Source organism: Motacilla alba, chromosome 3 (assembly GCF_015832195.1).
Source record: "Motacilla alba alba isolate MOTALB_02 chromosome 3, Motacilla_alba_V1.0_pri, whole genome shotgun sequence".
Classification (NCBI taxonomy): domain Eukaryota; kingdom Metazoa; phylum Chordata; class Aves; order Passeriformes; family Motacillidae; genus Motacilla; species Motacilla alba.
Genome location: NC_052018.1, coordinates 106,953,361 through 106,974,039, shown reverse-complemented (window position 1 = coordinate 106,974,039; position 20,679 = coordinate 106,953,361). Strand labels below are relative to the sequence as shown.

At 41.3% G+C, this 20,679-nt stretch overlaps 1 protein-coding gene across 7 annotated transcripts in view; it reads left to right on the top strand.

Moving 5' to 3' along the window:
- The window catches only part of MACROD2 (mono-ADP ribosylhydrolase 2), an 844,207-nt gene that overhangs the window by 773,433 nt on the left and 50,095 nt on the right, over nt 1-20,679 (top strand). For 4 of the 7 annotated variants that reach the window (XM_038130847.1, XM_038130845.1, XM_038130844.1 and 1 more), the window contains 3 exons: nt 5,015-5,056; nt 8,022-8,090; nt 20,414-20,476. In XM_038130847.1, coding sequence (XP_037986775.1) covers nt 5,015-5,056; nt 8,022-8,090; nt 20,414-20,476 — 174 coding nt within the window. The remainder of the gene's footprint in view (nt 1-5,014; nt 5,057-8,021; nt 8,091-20,413; nt 20,477-20,679) is intronic. The other 3 variants (XM_038130846.1, XM_038130850.1, XM_038130848.1) reach the window with 3 other exon arrangements.

The window sequence follows — 20,679 nt, the reverse complement described above, 5'->3', positions numbered from 1 at the left end:
GTAGAAACACTTCAAACCAGACACCTATATTTACATTTCAAGTAAGCTCAAGAGGATGGCTGAAGCTTTCAGTGCTGAAATTTTGTGGGGGTTTCCTTTGGTTTGAGCTTTTATTTTAAGACATCAACACTATGATCACAACTTGTCATTTCAGCCTCCTGTGCAGCTCTGCCCATCTCATTGCTCTCTTTGGCAGAGGGGAATGTTCAAGCAAGCTGCAGAGGGGATTTTTAACGATTCCCACAGTGTCCTCCCAGTTCTCCCCTGGTTGTGGTCAGGACGTGAAGCCACAGTTGCAAGGAGGAGCAGACTGAGACATGTAGGTTAACTAGAAATTGGGTAACATCTGGAAATCAGGAAACTGCAGAAAATGCTCAGTAAAAATAAAAATCCTGAAGGATGCAATTAGGCAGCTGAGGGAAGATTAGAGGAAGGCAGGGAGGAGCCAGCAGCATGCAATGCTGTTGGGGAGTGCCAGCAGGATGCAGGACCTGAAGGCAGATGAAGCAGCAGCCTCCTGCAGCACAGATTTGGTTCTCATGTAAGGGTTTTTCAATGTGCAGTGTTTGTACAGTGCTAATTTTCTGCATGTTAACATGAAGGAGAATGCAAATGGAAGCGTGAGCAACAAGGAGGAGGTGGTTTAATGGCTTTGGGGATTAGTGGTGGTATTTAGAGCCTTTCACCTCTCTGTTCCTAACGTAAATCTTAATGCAGATTGATGATTTTAGCCATCTGGCTTGTGTTTGCTTGTATGCCACGACTAGGGAGACAGGGAAACAACCTGACCAGCAAGGCAAAAGGCAAAACAAAAGGATCTGACAGCAGGCATCCCCTTCTCCTGTGTCAGTAAGAGCAGATATGGTGTAATAAATCCATTTCCCAAAGCTCGGCAGGTAACAAGGGAGAGGGCAATGAAAGAGCCACAGGTATCACTCAGTGCATGACCCCAACAGGGAGCCTGTGGCTTACACAAAAGCTTGTGCTTTGAGCACCTTGCTCCCAAATGTAAAGCTCTCTGATCTTTAGAGATATAGTTGCCTTGATAGCCTGGGAGTTGGAGAGACACTTTCAATCATAGGTTGACTTTCAACTGTAAATTATTTTGTACTTGAGTGGAAACTTCTCCCGCACATCACCCATTTAATACCTTAATTTTATGTAGTATACCTGCATTTATAAACTGGAAAATTTTGCACACATTTTGGATTAGAAGGTTTTCTTGCCTCCTAAGCCTTCTAAATACTGATGTGACTTTTCCTGGGGACGAGCTGACCCTTTCTGGTAGTCGCTGTCAGTTTTCCTCTCACTCCAGACTGCAAGGTCAGTCATTCCTTTTCTAGCAAAGTCATCTTGGTAGAACTTCCTAAAATCCTGGGCTTTAATGGGGGAGTGATGTGAAAGGTCATGTTCTGCTTCTCTGGCCAGAGGAGTAACCAAGTGTGGGTAGAGGTGTACACATACTAGAGCATGTTTTGCTGGTCAATTATTTTTCAACAGCTCTCAAGTGAGGGTGAGAGGTACAGAGGATCTCACCTCTGGTCTTTCCAGCGGGGGAGTTTGGAGAGGAAATATTGACAATATGTATTGAAGGAAATGTTTGCTGCTGTCAAAGATTCACTCTAAGGTTCTCCTGTGGTTTTATCCAATTTTTCTTTGGGATTGACTGTCTGTGTTGGATATTTCAAACCAAAACAAACCTTTCAAAGGCTTCCTCTAGATGAGGTAAGAAATTATATAGGAAAATAAAAAAAATTAAAAATAAAAAGACTAAACAAACAGAAGAAAAACAAAACTAGGTATAACAAATCTAATTTATGGTAATACTGGCATGGATTTTGCTTTATATTAGACACGTAGAGCTTCAGTGAAAAAAATACCTTTACTTGGTCAGAGCTAGTAACCAAGAAACTGCCCTTAATATCATTTTTTCATGGGGTAAGTGAATGCATTTTGGCAATAGACTTCTAAACCACTAGTTTTTATCTCAAATAATTGGTATTGGCATAGAGCTCTGTCAGCTCAACATGGTGTTTATCACTTCAGCCAGCCACACCAAGGCCAGTGAAGGAGAATGTTTTATATTTAACAGGGAAATGCTTCCACCAGATGGATTAATAGTGTGAGAGTAATAATTATAGACACACGAAGTGGCTGGGGATTGCTGTGTGCCAAAGTGAAACTCAGATTCATACCTAGATTGGGGTAAATTTTTCAAAGGCTCCACAATAGAGCCTCAGAGATCATATCACCAAGTTATTGGAAGCCAAACTTCCACTGTCAGAAATGATGCAGAGACTTCATTGCCTTTCAGCAACCCTTTGGTACTTTTTCCCAAAAAAACCCCAGCCTTTAATTCAAAATTAGTTCACAAAAGCAGTCTTTGCCTCTTCATAATTATATTGCATAATGACTTCCCTAGTTTTTAATAACATCAGATTTCTTGTCTGTGTCCATTATCACTAGCTTAGAAACTATTCTGTTGCTTTGGGAATTTCATATTCCAAGTCACTTACAGAACTATAATTAAGAACTTCCACAGAAGACCAGGTGATATATGTATGTTAAGATTCTGCTGATTTAGTCTGCTATCTTAGAATAATTTGAAACCTTATCATGCTGGTTTCATTATAAATGCTTCCATGGAAAGAACATGTTATTGGAAACTGAATAATTAATAATCGCTATGTTGCCAAATGTTTTCTGAGCAGTTTGTTGAAGAATAGCAGAACTCCAGTTGAAACTCCTAGCTCTGTTGAAGCCAATGAAAGAATTCCCATGGGCTTTAACAATATTTTTCATTTTCTTATCTTAAAAATTACTTGTCAAAGCTCCTTAAGGTTGTATTTTGGGAGTTAGGATTTTTTCCTTTTGTTTTCTTTCGCTTAGGAATTTTTCTCCCATTTGTTGCTAAGAAACAATAACGACTGGTACTTAAGAGAGAAAAAGGATGTAGCCACAGAGGAGGGGTGCAGCTGGCTGCTACTCCCTTACCTGAGGGGTTTTCTCTTGGGAAAGCCGGAGTTACCAAGAGATTTTGGGCTGGGGGAAGGGGTTGGGCACAGCCTCTAACTCGCTCTCAGCTCTCACTCTCCAGGGGGAGAGAGGCTGCTCTCGCTGTGGGCAGAATTCGCCACCACTGCGAGGTTTCGGCTCCTGCTGATGCCTCTGGTTTTAGCTTTTATATTTTTCAGATTCTATTCTGCTTTAGTGTGTAAGTCTAGGCTTCATGTTAGGGGATGGCAAGCTCTCTTCACAGAATAGGTAGACAAAACAATTCCTTCTCTAGCTGGGGACCAAGGACAAATGATCCAGATCTTAGGCCCAAGAACATAAACAACGGTGGACTGAAGAGAGAAAACAAGAAGGATGAGAATTCATGGGCTAAAGCTATAATTGGACAATTAGTTCCAATATGCTAATGGACCAAAACTTCTAAAAGTGTGAGACCCCGTGACCGGTCATCTATTTTGGGCCATTTTAAGTTGTGGTGCCCAAGGTGGCTCTGTTGAGACCTCTTAAAAAATCCCTACTTTATTCTTTAGCTCTGTCTAGTCTCTGTTCTAGGTCAGCCTTCACAAGGCATCACTGCTGCCTTCTCCTACCAGGAGTGGAGCTCCGCTTGTAAAAGCAGCCCATTCACTGGGACCTTATCAACACCTGACCTCACTAAACCAAGGACCCTCACCAGACATTCTGGAGCCTCAGGGGAAAACCGGGCATCCTGAGCCCTTCCCATCTGAGGGAACCTCTCCCTGCCATTCTGGAGCTTCAGGGGAACACCGGGCACCCTGAGCCCCGTTCCCGATCTGAGGGAGCCTCTCCCTGCCATTCTGTGCCTCAGGGGAAAACCGGGCACCCTGAGCCCCTTCCCCATCTGAGGGAGCCTCTCCCTGCCATTCTGTGCCTCAGGGGAAAACCGAGGACCCTGAGCCCCTTCCCATCTGAGGGAGCCTCTCCCTGCCATTCCAAATTCTCAGAGGAAAACCGGGCACCCTGAGCCCCTTCCCCATCTGAGGGAGCCTCTCCCTGCCATTCTGTGCCTCAGGGGAAAACCGAGGACCCTGAGCCCCTTCCCCATCTGAGGGAGCCTCTCCCTGCCATTCTGTGCCTCAGGGGAAAACCGAGCACCCTGAGCCCTTCCCCATCCGAGGGAGCCTCTCCCTGCCATTCTGTGCCTCAGGGGAAAACCGAGCACCCTGAGCCCTTCCCCATCTGAGGGAGCCTCTCCCTGCCATTCCAAGTTCTCAGGGCAAAACCAGGCACCCTGAGCCCTTCCCCATCCGAGGGAGCCTCTCCCTGCCATTCCAAATTCTCAGGGGAACACCGGGCACCCTGAGCCCCTTCCCATCTGATGGAGCCTCTCCCTGCCATTCCAAATTCTCGGGGGAAAACCGGGCACCCTGAGCCCTTCCCCATCCGAGGGAGCCTCTCCCTGCCATTCTGTGCCTCAGGGGAAAACCGAGCACCCTGAGCTCTTCCCCATCTGAGGGAGCTTCTCCCTGCCATTCCATATTCTCAGGGGAAAACCGGGCACCCTGAGCCCTTCCCCGATCTGCAGGAGCCGTGCTCAGGAGCTGGGCTGCCGCTGCACAGCCCTGCCGCTTCTCTGCTATTGCTCTGGGTTTTTCACTGCACCATAGCCCCAAAGCCCCTGCCTGCTGGGACAGCCCGAGGTTCCAGCTACAGCTGCACGTTTCTGATACATTTAGTTTACTACGCCGGCTTGTCCCTGCTTGCTGTTTCCGGGGTTCCTGCTACAGCAGAATTTATTTGCAGAATTTTGTAAATTGTGCAGACTTTTCTTCCCTGTCTTTATGTCCTGCATTACCTGTATCGGGTAGAAACCAGTATCAAAACATTTCCTCCCCATCCAACTCCAGATTTCGCTGCAAAATGTTAAACAGGAGGAGGCAAACTAAGATATGGGCAATTTGAAATATGGAATATTTCATTTTAGGTGTTTGCTGGTATTCCCAGTAACCTTTTTCTTTCAATTTTTTTTGTTTGACAGGTGATGCTAATGACGAAGGGCCTCAGCTGAGTGAAGAGAGAGGTGAGTAAAGAATATTTTATGCTAAAATATATCACTTCTCTGAAGCATAAACCAAACTGAAAAAAAATCTGGAAATTAATTGCCTTAGTCAAGATAAGGATAAGCAGCACTAATCATTATTGCCAATGTTACCACAGTCATCTCTGTTTTTTACACAAAATTAGGGTGAACCATCCCTGATAATAAATAGTGCATGGTAAGACAGGCTAAGACTACTTTTTTAATGTCATCACCTTATGAGCCTCTGGGTGGTATTTCATTCATTTTTATCAATAGCCAGTTTGAACATGAAGGGGAAATGATAACAATTCTTCAGTCTCTTTGTCTGTGTGAATAGAGCAATTCTTGAGTCATTTGCCATTCTGGATAGTGGCAGTGATATGTTTGCAATGAAAACAGTAGCAAAATTCCTCCACAAACTCTTAAATCCTCTGAGCTTGGTCAGACAATGGTTCAGAGGATTTTTTTTCCTGGTCCTCCTAGTTTACTGTTTAAAACAAGTATCACTGTTTAGGGTTTGTGGATGACATGAAATGGAAATGATGAATAGGTATAAGGGGAAGAAACGCCAGAGGAACAAGAGAAGGAGAGGACACAGGATTAGAGAACTCTCATGAGGATAAAAGTTTCTATGCAGGAGATTTCTGCTAGTTTTTCAAAGGAAGCTTCTTCCAGTTAATCTTGACCAGTTTCTTTGTAACAGACTTCCACCACAGCGCCTTCTGATACTTCCCCTCCCTCATCTGGAGGTTCTCAGTGAACATCTCCTATTCCATATGGATTTCTGTGCAGTGCATCTCCTTTCATGTGCAGAGTAGCTCCCTATATTCCTCTGCCTCTCCTTCCAAACTTCCTTCAAGGTCTCTTGTGACCCTGATCCCATCACAGTCCAGTGACTATGCAGGAACATCCAGCTCTCTTTATGAAAACATAAGGAGTTTAGGTCAGACTTTAAACTTAAGGGCAGAAAGGAGTGTCACATGGGGAGAGGCAGGGATATACCAGCCAGAAAACAGAGGTAAAAACTTTTGAAGCAGTATTTTGACTACTTAAATTGTCAAGATTGTCCTAAAGACAAATGCTCTTTATTAAAATTAAGAAAGTGAGATAGAATTTAATTACTCACATATAGATCTCAATTTTGGAACTTGTGCTGACATTTTGAGCTGTCCTACCACCTTCCCAATCCATGACTCTTCTGGGTTTTTTGGGCATAAGTATGGTTGGCAGAGAATATTTCTGCGTTCCCTAGGCTCCATGCAAAGCCAATGACTGACTTCCACTTTGTCTTTTAAATGAACACAATATTCGTAGAGTTATAAAATAGCCTGAATTGAAGGGACCCACAAGGGACATTGAATCCAACCACCCCTTGAATCTGCAAGTTCCTTTTTCACATCCTTACTGCTTTCATACTTTCTGTTTCAAAGTTTTCAGCATTTTGGTTCTAGATATATGTATAACTGTGGAAGGGTAGAAGATAAAAGGGGAGAATCTATGGCTCTTAACAGAGCCAAGTCCTTCATGAGAGCTGGGCATCTGCTTGTCAAGAGCTGTTTAAAACTCCATCAACATGAAAAGCAGATGCTTGTGTGGCATATATGTGACAGCAGGAGAGACCTGGGAAACTCTTAAGCAATTTATAAAACATATCTAGATAGTTTTTTCCCAGTTGGTAATTAGCTAATCAGTTTGAAGTAATACCATGATTCTTATTTTCTAATGGCAGCAGCAATAAGGGTGAATAATGTGAGGTCACGTGTCTTCCTAAATTTCCTGGTTATGAGTGGTCAAGGTTTATTTCCAGCACACACAAAAGTATGTTTTCTTTAGGCTTCTCCTGCAACCAAGCCCTCAGTTAGCCACAAGGAATCAAGAGGTTTGACAGAAAGTCAAATGACAGAAAGTCATTTTCCCATCACGGTTGAATACATTCAGTAGGCACAATGAATTGAGTTTTAATTGTCTGTCAGTCACTGCTTTCGTGGTTAAGCAACAATGTTTAAAGAATGTTTTAATTAGGGAACCTGCTTGCATTAAATGTCTTAATTTATGAATACCTTTTATGCTTAATTTCTAGCTTGGCCTCCCTTTTTATTAACAGGCTTTCTCTGCTACCAGTTTGTGCCTTGAGGTGTGTCATAGCAAACAAACAGTAATGCCATTATTTGTGTTGACAGGATATTCTGAAAATATTGTAGAAAAAGTTCATAATATTTAAAGTTTAACTAACTGATATTAAACACTCTGTGCTCCAGTCCATATAAGTAAGGGAGAGCTCACATTTTATTGGCCTCAGTTACTTCTTTTACTCCCTTTCCTCCAGCCTGATATAGCCCGCTGTCTGAAAGGCTGGAATGGATTTTTTTCAACCCAAACGTTTCTATCTTGTAAAGCTTTCATTTCCTTAACTTCACAATCTGTGAAGTTAAAGAAATTTCTGAAATTTGTGAAATTGTGAATTTGTGAAATCTGTGAAGTTTATTTCCCTACCTTTAATTTAATTATTAATTTCAGTCTGTATTCATTTGTTGTTGCGTTAAAACAGTGAATGGAGAACTGAGCTGAGAAAAAAGATCATTTAGTTCAGATTATTTCTCCACAGTTCCATAATACAGTATAATAAATATGCTTACAACTACAAATTAAAACATTATTTGGTTGGGGGTTATGATTATTGTTTCTGTAGTGCTTGTGAAGCAGTATGTCATTTCAGTATGAGCTTTCTTCACTTCTGTCCTGTGAAAGTCAGACAAAGCCCAGTCCAGGCTGAAAGACACAGCCATATTATAAATTTCATAAGAGATGATGCAGTAATTATTTAAATAGCAGAAAGATAAGCATTGAGTGCTGAATGGAGTGCTAAGATAAAACATACAATTGTGGAATCACACATGGTAATATCTGATACAATGAAACCACTTCCAAATAGTGTATGTAATTTATAATTTTTTTATGTTTAAAGAAGGCCAGCCTCCATCTCCCACAAAGAGCAAAGAAGAGCAGCCTGAGGACCTGCAGGATGATGCTGAAGGTAGGTGCTGTAACAACTTCTCAGGGCTATTAATCAATTCACATTTTCAGGAAAAGTTTGTTTTTAATTCTTGGGAAAGAACTGGAAAACTTTCAGTTAAGAATGCTCTTTGCACACACTTTTTGGCCTAGATAAAGGGATTATAAATCTTCTGAAGTATATTTCATCCTCAGGTAGATTCATAATTAGAAACCTTTTTTCTTTGTGATGGGCTACCAATTATTGCTGATACATCTTAATAAATTGCTGCTGTTTTATCTCTAACCAGTTCTGACTTCATGTAATTAAAAAGCCCAAGTGTAACCCATGTTGTGAGGGGCTTGGGTCATGGTCTGGTCGTTAAAGTTGGTCAGGTACCTGCTGTGAAACGAGGAGCGATATAATCCTCGCTTTCCTTTTCTACAAGAAATTTTTGCCGTTTTCCTTTTTACAACGTTTATGTTTCTAGACCTTACACAGTGAAGTACATCTCTCTGCAGTTAGAAGTCACAGGTGATTAACATTATGCCTATATTGTTGTTCCTCTGAGGATACCTTCCTCCCCTTGAGTCTGCTCGGGGAAGCTTGTCCATGTGCATGGACATAAAAATGGTCTGTGTTGCTCTGAAACTGGATCAGAGTGTATTTTCCTAATCTCTATCTCATTAAAAGAGTTGTTTATAAGAAGTTAACATCAAAGGCTTATTTTCGCTGCTTTCAGATACGTGGAAGAGCAAAACACCCCAATCCTGAAGAAATTCCTCTTCTGTGAAATAGATAAAAGGATGAACCTTAATCTTTAATCCATGACACCTCCTTAGGATGGATTCTTTTTGACCTAATATTCCTCAAATGACCTATCTAATTTTGCATCTCAGTGGCTCCACAATCTTCAGCATTTTGACTTAGTGCTGTGCATTCAGCTCCTGAAGTACTGTGACTAGGGTATAGTGTGAGTCACAAAGAGCAGAGAAGTGTTAACATCTATCATTTTAAGTAAGTGCTAGTAACATGCTGTCGCTAGCATTGTGACTGGTTGTTACGGGCAAGTCATTAAAGCAATAGCTGTCATCACCTGGAAGGGACAGCTATTGGAGGGACCCAAGAAATTTCATCACACCTGAGTGTCTTTCCTTTCATGCTGCACTGAATGCAGTTAAAATTAAAATGCCAATTTTATGTTTGAATTAGAGAATTCAGCCATGACAAACCACATGTCCCTTTTTATGCAGGCTGTCCCACGGCTGGGATTGTGGTGACACCATCGGTGTTCCTAAACAGGCGGGACAACAGTTGTTTTATGATATATTCTTACATGGAGTGTGGCTAAAGCTTTTCATTGTATCAGTATCTTAAAAAAAAACAAAAACAAAAAAACAAAACAAAGGGAAAGGAAGAGAGAAAGTATTGTCAAACTGTAAGGTTTTCCTTCCATTCAAAAATTAACTGATGTTGTTTCACTCTCTCTGTGGCTCCCTAGATACAGTTTCCTATTTCTCTGTGCTTATCCATTTTTCCCAGTGACCTACTGTTCACTTTGTGAAGCACAAATAAATGTGTAGGAAGGGCAGAGTAAACAGTATGGCAATAAAATTACTGCATTACTCCTGAGCTGTAAAATGCCCGAATTCATTGAGTTTGATGCCATACAGTAGATTTTGCTGATGTAGAATTGAAGTCTGTAAAACACAATCACTGCTGCTGGATTTAATATAGCTGGTGGCAGAGCCCCCATATGCTAGGCAGGAAGCAAACCTGTAATGTTTAGGATTGAAAGTTTAGATTTAGCCTTGAGAGTTGCTGTGATGGAGAAAAGAATAGGTGATTAAAGTGTTTGCTGAGGGGCCTGCGGAGAAACCTGGATCAGATTTCTTTGGCACTACCTGTGCCTCTGGAAGAGAAGACAAGTTAGGATCCAGACGCAGAATTCCTGTCAAGTTGCCAAGTGGCTGGAGTGTAATGTAACACACCTGTGAGCCATTTCCATTGCAGTCAATGGGCTTTGCACACATTTGTCTGAGAAGAGGATTTAGTTTCTCCTGGTCTAATTATTAGCTGTTGGTTTTGAATGAATTAAAAGAACTTTTAATGGGAAGCCTTGAAGATTATGAAAGTTCTGAAGATGTGACATGAACCACAACTACGTGTCTGAATAGTTTTATTTAGGAAGGGGTTTGTCTTCCAAGAAGCTAGCTTTTTTTTTTTTTTTTTCTTTTTAAAAGAAAAACTGAGTAGCTAATGCATATAAACAGTCTTGAATAAAACACAACAAAGGCAAACGCTGCCTGAGGTCGACTTGGTTGAATTTCCCTTAGGGTAAAACTGAAGTGCTTTGTGGTTTGTTGTGTTTAAACTTTGAGATAATTCACTTTAAGTACCCCAAGTTAAAAAAAAAAAAGGGAAAGGAAAGGAAAGGAAAAAAAAGGAAAGGAAAGGAAAGGAAAGGAAAGGAAAGGAAAGGAAAGGAAAGGAAAGGAAAGGAAAGGAAAGGAAAGGAAAGGAAAGGAAAGGAAAGGAAAGGAAAGGAAAGGAAAGGAAAGGAAAGGAAAGGAAAGGAAAGGAAAGGAAAGGAAAGGAAAGGAAAGGAAAGGAAAGGAAAGGAAAGGAAAGGAATCACATGAAAAAGTTAACAAATATAAAAAACAAATCCCCACAAAACAAATGAAAATCCCCTAAAGCCCAATACCTATCTTTTATCAATAAAAGCAAGTCCAAATTTAACATAGGATATTATTACCCTCTTGGTAAAATGACCAGCTATAAAATATTTAACAAATATACACTGAGACATGGGAAGAACCCAATGTATTTTCCTCTGCTTGGTTGTGAGTGTCATTTTAGATTGGAGATGGGAGTACAGCTTGTTATGATAGCAGCCTTGTGTCTGCCTTTGTGGCAGTCTCTGGAACCTATTCCACTGAGTTCAGCAATATTTCTGCTGTAATATTTTTCTCCAGCTCACCAGGCTGGTTCGTTGGCTAGAGGTAATGGAGCAATATCATTTCAGGGCATGTTAAAACCTCCACAGAATATTGGGGAAAGTAAGTTCCTTTATTATCACCCTCTTTGCAATCGAGGAAAGGTGAGTAAGTGGCTGTATGTAAGGAGCTTGTTTTGCAGTAAGCTAAAATAAATACTTGACATGCTAATGAAAAGCAATCTTATACTAAACCACTGAAGTATTAATGGTATCTGTTATTATGCTATTAAATATATTGTTCTCTGACTCCACACTGTTGGTAGAGAAAAGTAAGTGTGAACTGCACAGCAGATTCTTATGTCAGTGGCAGTTTTCCATAGATTTTCACTGCAGAGGTATTGTCTGTGAAATTGGATAGACAAGGAAACCTCTTTTACTCACAGGTTCCCTGCAGTATTTTAGGCTTGACATGTGCAAACATGCCAAATATTTTTTCTTCTTTTTTGTTCTTTTTTTTTTTTTTTGTCCTGCCACTTTCCTGCATCCAGGGAGAGTAAAAGCAGCCAGGGATAATTTTGCCTTTCCCTCAGTCAGGTGCATTCATGGATTGAGTGATTGTAAAGTGTCAGGTGAACAAAACATGTTTGGTACTAAACAAAACATATGCGTGTCTTACTTCAGCAGCTTCATAACACAATCTTGAAGTGGTTACATAGACAAAATGGCAGTGCTTGCCACAACATAGCAGCCATGAGTTGGCACAAATACCACAGTCACCAGCTCTCATCCTACTTATTGTCCCCAAGCAAAGGCAAACCATTTATACAAGAGCCTAACAAAACAAAAAATCTTAAATGTTCCTCGTGTCTCTTACCTACCTCCCCGTGTGTCCTCCCATATGCGGTGAACAGCACGGTGTGTGCAACAGGGCGAAGCGAAACTGTTTGTCCTTTCCTTCTTTACGGGATTTCTCAGATATAAAGCAGAGCCTGCCAAAGATCTTTCCCATCCATTCCCTCCATGGTCTGTGTGAGACCAATGTTGTATCAAAGATGAGTAACACATCTAGTAACAGCAGCACAAATGCCTGCTTTTTCTCTTCCTCCAGCAGAAAAATAATCAATCCATGCAGCAAAAGCCGTTTTCTTGCCCTCCTTCAAGGGATGTGAAGACAGAACCGGAGCTCTGGAAGTTGTCTTGCTCCAGCTCCTCTCATAAGCTGCTCCCCAGATGAATGACCAGATTCCTCCTGATAGATTGATAGGCTGTTGGTCTCCCAGGATCACTTGAGGAGGGAGCAGGTCTGTTGGTGTTATTTGTCCAGGACGAACTTTGTCTGCTTTCCATTCACTTGGTGGGAAGAAGAACAGGTTGATGAATAAGCCAAACCACAAAGTTCAAAATGAACACAAATCACCTTTAACAGAGTGGATAGTGTTGGTTCCTTTGCCTGATGGGGTCACCACAATTTGGCCTCTTGGCTTACAAAGGTAACATCACATTTCTGAATGTTGTGTCAGAAATCCAGGCTCACCAGCTGGCACCTGCCTGACTTGGCAGATGCTGTGTCCGTGAGAGATGTCAGTCTGGTGATTAAAGTACACAGCAGAAATGAGGCAAAATAAAACTGTGTCTCAATCTTGGCAACTCATTGGTCCAGCAGGTCACGGCCATTCAGTCGGATTCTCACCAAGAGGGAGACACCCTGGCTCCTCATCCCTTCTCCCAGAAAGGCTTTTGTGAAATAGCAAAAAGAGCATTGTCTTGGGACCTGGAAATAAACCTCTGTTTATGGCTTAATCTTCTAATTGTGACATTAACATAAGGCTTCCCCTTCCTGCTTCTCCTTTATTTGCCATGAATTTTGCTACTGTGCTGCTCACTCTCTAGATTCATGGAGAGGAACCTAGTGAATGCACCCACCATAGTCCATGGCACTTGGCTTGTGCTACTTCCCTTTTTTTTTCCCCCCCTTTTTTTTTTTTGAGGTGGGCTCAATCCTCCCTGGAGTTGGTGGAATGCACACAGATGGCTCTTTCTTGCCATTACACAGAGATGTTCTAAGCATCTCTTCTAAGGGTCTTCTAACAGTGTGCAGGCCTGATTGTGTGTCTCATAAAGGTATTAATTAATGTTATCTAGATTTGACTTCTTAATATGTTTGAATATGTTCTGCAGTTTATAGCACAGGGTTCTTTTATCCCTTGATAAATTGTAGTTGCAGTCATATTTTGCATCCCATGGGGCAGTCATATTCTTCAGTAAATTTCTGCTCCAATCATAATCTACTAAAAATGAACATTGAGACACATAATTATACTTCAAAAAACACAGTCATTTATTCAGCCTTAAAAGTGTTGCTTTTTATTAAGATAGCTTAGAATTGACTGTCTCCTTTTTGCCAGCAAACCTAATCCTTTAAAAAAATGTTAAATGAAGATTAAGTGCTACAGAAGAAATTCCCTGTGAAGGATGTGTATCAAACATATCCGTGAGACGTTTCACCTTAATGCAGATGGGTTATATTTAAAAGGTGGCTATTAACCTCCATCCTCTGTGGTTGATAGCTTCTCTTTTCACTTCTGTTTTGAAGTCCACCATCTGTCCTGACTGATTACAGCTTTCAGAATATTAGGTGATCACCTTGCCCTTAGCCAGGGGTAGAAGAGGATTTTATCTGTATTTTCAGTTGTATTTTCTCTCTGAGCAAACATTTCTTAGAAGATTCTTTTCATCGGTGAAGTGGCTTCTGCTGTTCCATTAAATTGCCACGCAGTGGCTGTGCAAAACTCAGAAAACACAGCTCATTTTGGCCTCCACAGGTGATGTGCAGTCCTGTTGTGTTGGACATTTACCCATTTGGGTTTCTTTTAGCAACTGAATGCGCGTCTGTGTAACAGCGCCAGGAAGACACTTGCGATTCCTGTTTTCACCCTGAATGCTTCAGAGTAGATGGTCCTCCTCCTGAGATGAGCTAAGGTGCAAAAGACTAAGTTACTGCAGGGACTAATGCAGTGTTGTCAGAGGAGAATTCTGCCCAGTGACACACCCCTAGGCACCTGCAGGGGGCTTATCTGTCACGGAATTCATTGCTCATTTTTAAGCATGATAAAAGTATAAAGTGAATAAAAGTAAACCATCATGGTTGTTCAGGTCCAGTGCAGGAGATGGGGCTGGTCCCTTCAATCCGGAATGCTGATGCTAAGTAGTCCATGGTTTTGTTTGCATTTTGTGAGGGTTTTTTTATGAGTGTAGTCTTCTCTTTGGCTTCTCTGTCTGTTTCTTCTATCTGTGAAAAATCAAAATAGGTCTCAAGCTTTATTTTGACTGTGGCTTGGAAAAGAAGCCATGTGGCTGTCCCTTGTAGTATGTAGTTACTCAGATGTCAGGCACACTGTAAAAGCATGAACAAAGGGTAAATTTATATAGTAATGATAAAATTTGAGGGTTTATTTTGCCCTTGCCCTCATGGGGTCATTTTGTTTGTCTTGGATAGGACTTATTGTAGGGCCAGGAGTCAGGGCTTCTTTATGCTGCTGTGAACTCTGCATCAGCTCACAGGAGCAATTTCTGTCCCCTTTTATGCCCTACAAGCACAGTGGTAATACTGTGGAGCACCTGTATTGCACAGTCTGAGTCAGTGGAGAGTTAGACCCAGTGAAAAGCCAAGTGAGCACAGTGTGTGAGGTTTTTTGCATCAAAATGCCAATATCTTTGTCCTCTGCACCGACTGCCTGTGACATCTAGGGTGTGATATCCATCAAATTCTGGTTGTGTTGGTCAGCTCAAGCTTCCAGGAGATGTCTCCCTTCATTTGTTTTGAAGCATCACAGGAACAGCAATGCTCAGCATCTTTGGCAATGAAATATTCCACATCCCTTGCCCAGCACCTCTATTGCACAATCTGAGTCAACGGAGGGTCAGACCCAGTGAAAAGCCAGGTGAGCACAAGGTTTCCAAGCAGTGAGTTGAGACAAACCAGCATGCTCCTGTCCCCCCAGGACTTAATGTTATGCTGTAGCTGTTGTCCCCTCGTTCTTCCCTCACCACAGGGGGGTTACAATAAAGCTGAGGTGGTTGTCTTCTGACCCACAGAAGAGTGAAGCAAGGGGGGCATGCACGGTGACTTCACCGGGCTTTAGCCAAGACTCTCGTATTTCTTAGGATGTTAAATACATTAAATACAATAGTTTTATTTTTAGCCTCTGAGATAAGCCACTCAAGCTACAGTTTTCTCATTCTCTTCCCACACTCCTGGACAAAATGCTGCATGGAAATGAAATGCCATTATTTATTGGACTGACAGCTTCACTGGACTGGGTGCATTCGCAGTAGCCTGTTCAGGGCTGCATCTGCAGCTTGATAATTTGTTGAAGCAGCACAGAGGGAAGAGTCTCATAACTCCATTAAACAATTACTGCAGATAACTCGTTACTAACCCTTCTTAAAATTTACCCCAAAGGGGTTATATACAAGTAATGATTAAAACTGACCTAAATCATAATTTAATTAAAAGAAATTAAAATGAAAACTGAAAATGTTCAGCAACCTCAGGCCACCACATTAATGATTCACTTTAATGTGTTTGTAGCTCTGCAATAATGGCCTTTGTGTGTATGTGCTTCTTGGTTTATGTCTGATATTATTTTACCATTGGAATAGTTTGAAAATGGTTGCAGGCTGTAAGATCTCAAGTGCCTGTATGGATGTACATGTGCTTTCTTCTCACATTTTATGGGTTTCAGTGAAGCCAGCATATCTACTTGTGTGCAAAATGTGCAGATCAAGGCCTATATTTTTCACTTTCTTATTAATTAGTTTCTCTGCTATACAGTAAGGACCTTCATGTCATTAGTATGATTACCATGGCAGTATTTCTGTGCTGTAAAAAGACAGTTCAAAATTAGCACCCCTTGTCTGACAGATCTTGGTTGTACTTATATTTGTTTTACAAGAAAGAAGCACAGGTCAGACCTGTGCAGAGATGCCAAAGTCATTGGCCATGCAGAAAAACAGAGGATGCTCCTGAACTTGCATGGCAGAGCCATTCAGAGATGTATCAGGATTCAACCTGGTGTCCTAGGATTTGACACTTGCACAAATTAAGATGAAAGCCTCTGGTATTGGCCCTTTGTCACTTTTATTTCTGCCCCAGGAAGGAGCAGGAGGTTTGGAGAAACCTTATTCTGAACACTGACTTCCTATGGATGATACAAATAAAGCTTTCTCTGTAGCAAAACCAGTTATTATTAATAAGCTCTGTGTTTATGAGTTGGACTAGATGATCCTTGTGGATCCTTTCCAGATCAGGATATTCTGTGATTCTGTGTTGGAGGGGTAGAAATGGACTGGTTTGTACAGGTTATGCAGAATTTCTTCCTTGAAATAAAATAAAATAAAAAATACAGTATCTTCAGTTCTGTTTTCTTGTGAAAAATGTCTTTTTGCAGCAGTTTTTGGGGCACTGACTTTAGCCTCGTCTCTATGTATGTCACCAGCTGCTTGTGAAGAAAGGTGCTGCTGAAGAGGAGTAGGTGTGTGAGCAGACATAGCAGTTCCTCAGCTCTGAAATGGGAAGAGCCAAGAGGCCAGCAGGCTATTCATATTTTTGACTTGCCATGTTTGTCACAAGAACAGTGGAAGATGTAAGAAGCCCCATGTTCCCAGGCTCTTACAGAGAAAAAACCTGCACCAAGGGTTTGTTCCCTGACCTTTCATCAGGATCTTGTCCCAGCCCCATCCTGTCTGATGGCTGGCTTCTTATTTATCATACTGTCTGCTTCATGTGGGGGCTGCCACGGCAGCTGGCACCTCACTAAGCATGCTAAACACCTCTCCAAAGCAGAAAGTGGGCAGGCACTCCTGGAGAATCCTCTTTTCTGGTGGAGTTAGAAGTGCCACTTACTCTGCCAGCTTGCTGAGCATGCTGATTGATCCTTGTTTAGCCTCTTTTCTACTAAATAAAACATTTGGGGAGGAGGAAAGGGAATGGATTTTCTTGATGACCTCAAAGAAAATGCCAAGAGAAGACAGCAAGAAACTATCAGGTAGTAGTCAACTTGGCAAGAGAAAGCAGAATATATGGACAGAAGAAGGTATTCTAGTGTCTGGTGTGCTTATTTTGTTTGTACAGTACTACTGTAATCCTCAAACTTCTATTTTTTTAGAACTGACTGTCATGCCAGGGGGAAAAGAAACAGATGTTCCCATTTGTCTTGTGATGTGGCTCAAAATAATTTACATTTTCTGGCCTAAAATGACACGACATGTCATTTGTCACTTTTTGCATCTCCTTTGGAGTGAGTGACAGATTGCTGTTCAATTACCAGTGTAATAGAAAAGCAAATATTGTGAGGACAGCTTTCACCTAAAGGAAATACAATCACTGATTGCTGCAGTAGTGGGAAAAGAAGGATGGCAGATACTGTAGAAGCCATCCAGTGGAAAAGAAATTTTTATTATAAATAATGTCGTGAGGAAGACTCAAGGAAAATGTACTGGCTCTGGCTTTTCTGCCTGGAGAAAAGGAGAGCCAGAGGTGAATAAAAATATGATGGAAAAATTGTCTCACTACTCTTGTAAAATATATTTCCAGCTCTTTGCCTTGAGGACGTGCTCCTTAAAGCCTTTCCATTTGCTCTGCACCCAGTTCCAGTGAAGAGCAATAACTGCAGAAAGACTCTTGATCAGTCAAAGACACTCAGTGAGAGACTCATTAGAAGGGTTTTTTAAAAGTGGAGAAACCTGTTTGTCAAAGACTTTGGGATTAGTTACTTCTCCACTCTACAGTTTGCTTTCTTGTCAGTGTATTCATGCTCTGCTTCCACCCTTTCTCACAAGATAAACAGATACTCCAGGCCAAGCAGAGCTTAACCCTTCCTTCTGCAAGTCATTTATTTGAGCATCACTTGTCCAGTCTTAATTTTTAGCATTTCCTTTTCTCTATTTGTGCCAAAGTCACTTGCCAGACACAGCACTTACCAGTACACTGATCAAGATGAATTTTCACGTCATGATCCAGTCAGTCTATTGGATTGGGTCAGAGTGCAAGAGGTGAAGTTTCTGCTTAAAGTCTTTTACATTTTTCTTTCTAAAGGAACAAAATGAAGTGAAAACATGTTGAGAACATTGTAATTTAGGCTCTGTGAGACCAATTCTTAGCAGTGAATGCCCAGTGAAATAATACATTTAGAACTGAGAAATGTGATTTACGTGATAATCTACCAAGCCAGATGATCATTTAAACTTTCTCCCGTAGTTTAGGTTTTCTCTGAGTGACTTAAGCAAGAGATATAGTTCCTTGGCAATAAATATGAACTATTGAAATACTTGGTTTTAGTCAAATAAGTTGTCAAATAATTATAGTCATAATAATGGATGTAGAAACAAGTATCATCTGGAAATGGAGTTTTAAATTGTAAATGCAGTAAGGGAATGGCTAGAATTAATTTCATTTATATATCAGTAGTTACATTTATGCCTGACCTGCATTTTCTGGTTGTGAAGTTCTTTCTGCATAGAGTGAAAAATGTTACACTTGACCATAATTGAATCCCTGAAGCTTTGGCGCTGCTCATTTTACAGTGATGCAATAATCTCTTTTGCTCTGACCTATTGGTAAAGATTTTTCCAGTGCTGCTGCACTGCTGTGTTACAGGATTGTCTGTTTATGAATTGCTTGCTGCATAGCTTGATGGTACCAAGCCTGTGTTTTAAGAGAAAAGGGGTGAGGAAAATAAAAGTTTAGCTAAATTTCTGAGTTTTTTTCCATGCGGTCCTCCTATTGTGTGTGGACAGGCAGAGCAGTGACTTTGAAAACAACACCTTTTGATTTCAAGTCAGGGAAAGAAAAACCCTGCAGCTTTTGTCAGTCCGTTTTGGTCATCCACATAACACAATTTTTTACAGGTTAGAGCTCACTAATGTGCTAAGAAATCACTATGGCAAGTCATCCATTAAGGTTAGAATTCATACAAAGAGTTACCAGGAGGGCAGGAAGCCCAAGTCCCCCACTGATGGCCATCAGCTGCACCTTGCCCACCTCTCTTCTCTCAGGTGAGGGGTGTCGAGTTCCTGCTCCATCTCCTCTCCTCCTGAGAGCAGCTCTGTGCAGGGCCAGCCTTGGAAATAATTCTCCACTAGTCCCATCTGCTGGATGCCAGGAAGAATTGCCTTCTGGAAAGAGGGAAAGCATCATACTTCAGCCTTTAAATACCAGCTGGGTGCAGTGTGCTGTCAGATGTACATCTGCCTGTGGAAAATACGTGCTCTCTCTGTTTTATTTCCATCCACCTAATCACTTTTGAACCACAGCTATTCCCATCACCGGGTTCCATGTGTTAAGTAAAAGCAAGGTGGCCGACACAAGGAACTTCAGCTGTGTTATTTTAGAGAAGCTGTAATCCGAAAACCCAGCAGCCAGCAAAGATCACAGAAAAAAAAATTTGTGTATCATTATCAGGACATTTCCAGGCCTGGGAATGAATTTTCCTTCTTGCAGTGCATAGGCTCAGCAGTCAACTTTTCAAATACCTCATTAAGGCTGGTGCTCAGCTGTTCTTGTGGTGCGGCAAAGCAGGGAGTGTGGCCACGGCATCCAATCCTGCCTGCAGCTCTGCAGCCTATCATGTTATTATGAAGCTAAAAGAGCCTTTTCCATCCCTGAAAACAGAATTCCTGATATATTTCTGATCAGGGCAAGCAAAGTTTAGGAGACCAGTAGATATTTTTCAGGGTAATACCCGTTCTCAGTGGTGATTTGCTGTTTGATGCCTGCCTTCCAAAAGGGAGCTTGAGGGTAGAAAATGGATAATGAATGTGAAGTAGTGAAGAAAATTGGGAATGAATGTGAACGTAAAAAGGGGGAAAATTCATTCAGTCCTAGCAATCTTACTTTGGTTTGATGCGCTCTTTTCATTACATCCACTTGTGATGCATTTTTATACTTTGCGTTAAGTGGCATTGTGGCTTTTGCTTTAAAATACAATTCAGTTGACTCTTACCTTCCATAGGCATGGAAGTGAGTTCTGCAGGTCAGAAACGCTGCCTGAGAATCCTGTTGAAATGTTACAGGAGGAAAATAGGAAAAAACGTCTTTATAAAATACATAGAAGTTCAAGCAACAATTTCATTTATTGCGGACTGTGTTTAGGGAAACATCCCTCTATTTGGTATTGTTATTTCCAGTGAGGCTATTGAGGTAAATCTATAATCCTCATCTTGACATAAAAAACATGACTGGTTTAAATGGAACTGGTCCTGTTGGCAGGTTTTTTCAGCTTACCTTTACATCTCTCCCTTTTTATCACAGCGCTCTCCTGTAAAGTACCAGTTTTTGCTAAATTGGTTACAATTAATATTGCAGTGCTCCAGGTACCAATAAAAAGATATATCATAAATAATTTTTATGTGTTTTTCTCAATAGGTGGTAATGGCACAGTGGATAAGCAAAACACCGATGAAAGTAAGACACAGAGCCAAGAATCAGGTTTGTGCCCAGCTCCTTAAAGGCCTGTCTTAGGTTTTATCCACTTTGGTGAACAATAATCCTAGTCAGTGCTTTTGAAGGGGAATGTTTGTACATTTTCACCAGATTAGCTCAGGTTTTGAGCAATTCTCCCATTAGAGACCGAATCTTCATTCATTATGAATGAATGTGTTGCAGTGCAGGAATGCAGACCCCTCTCCAGC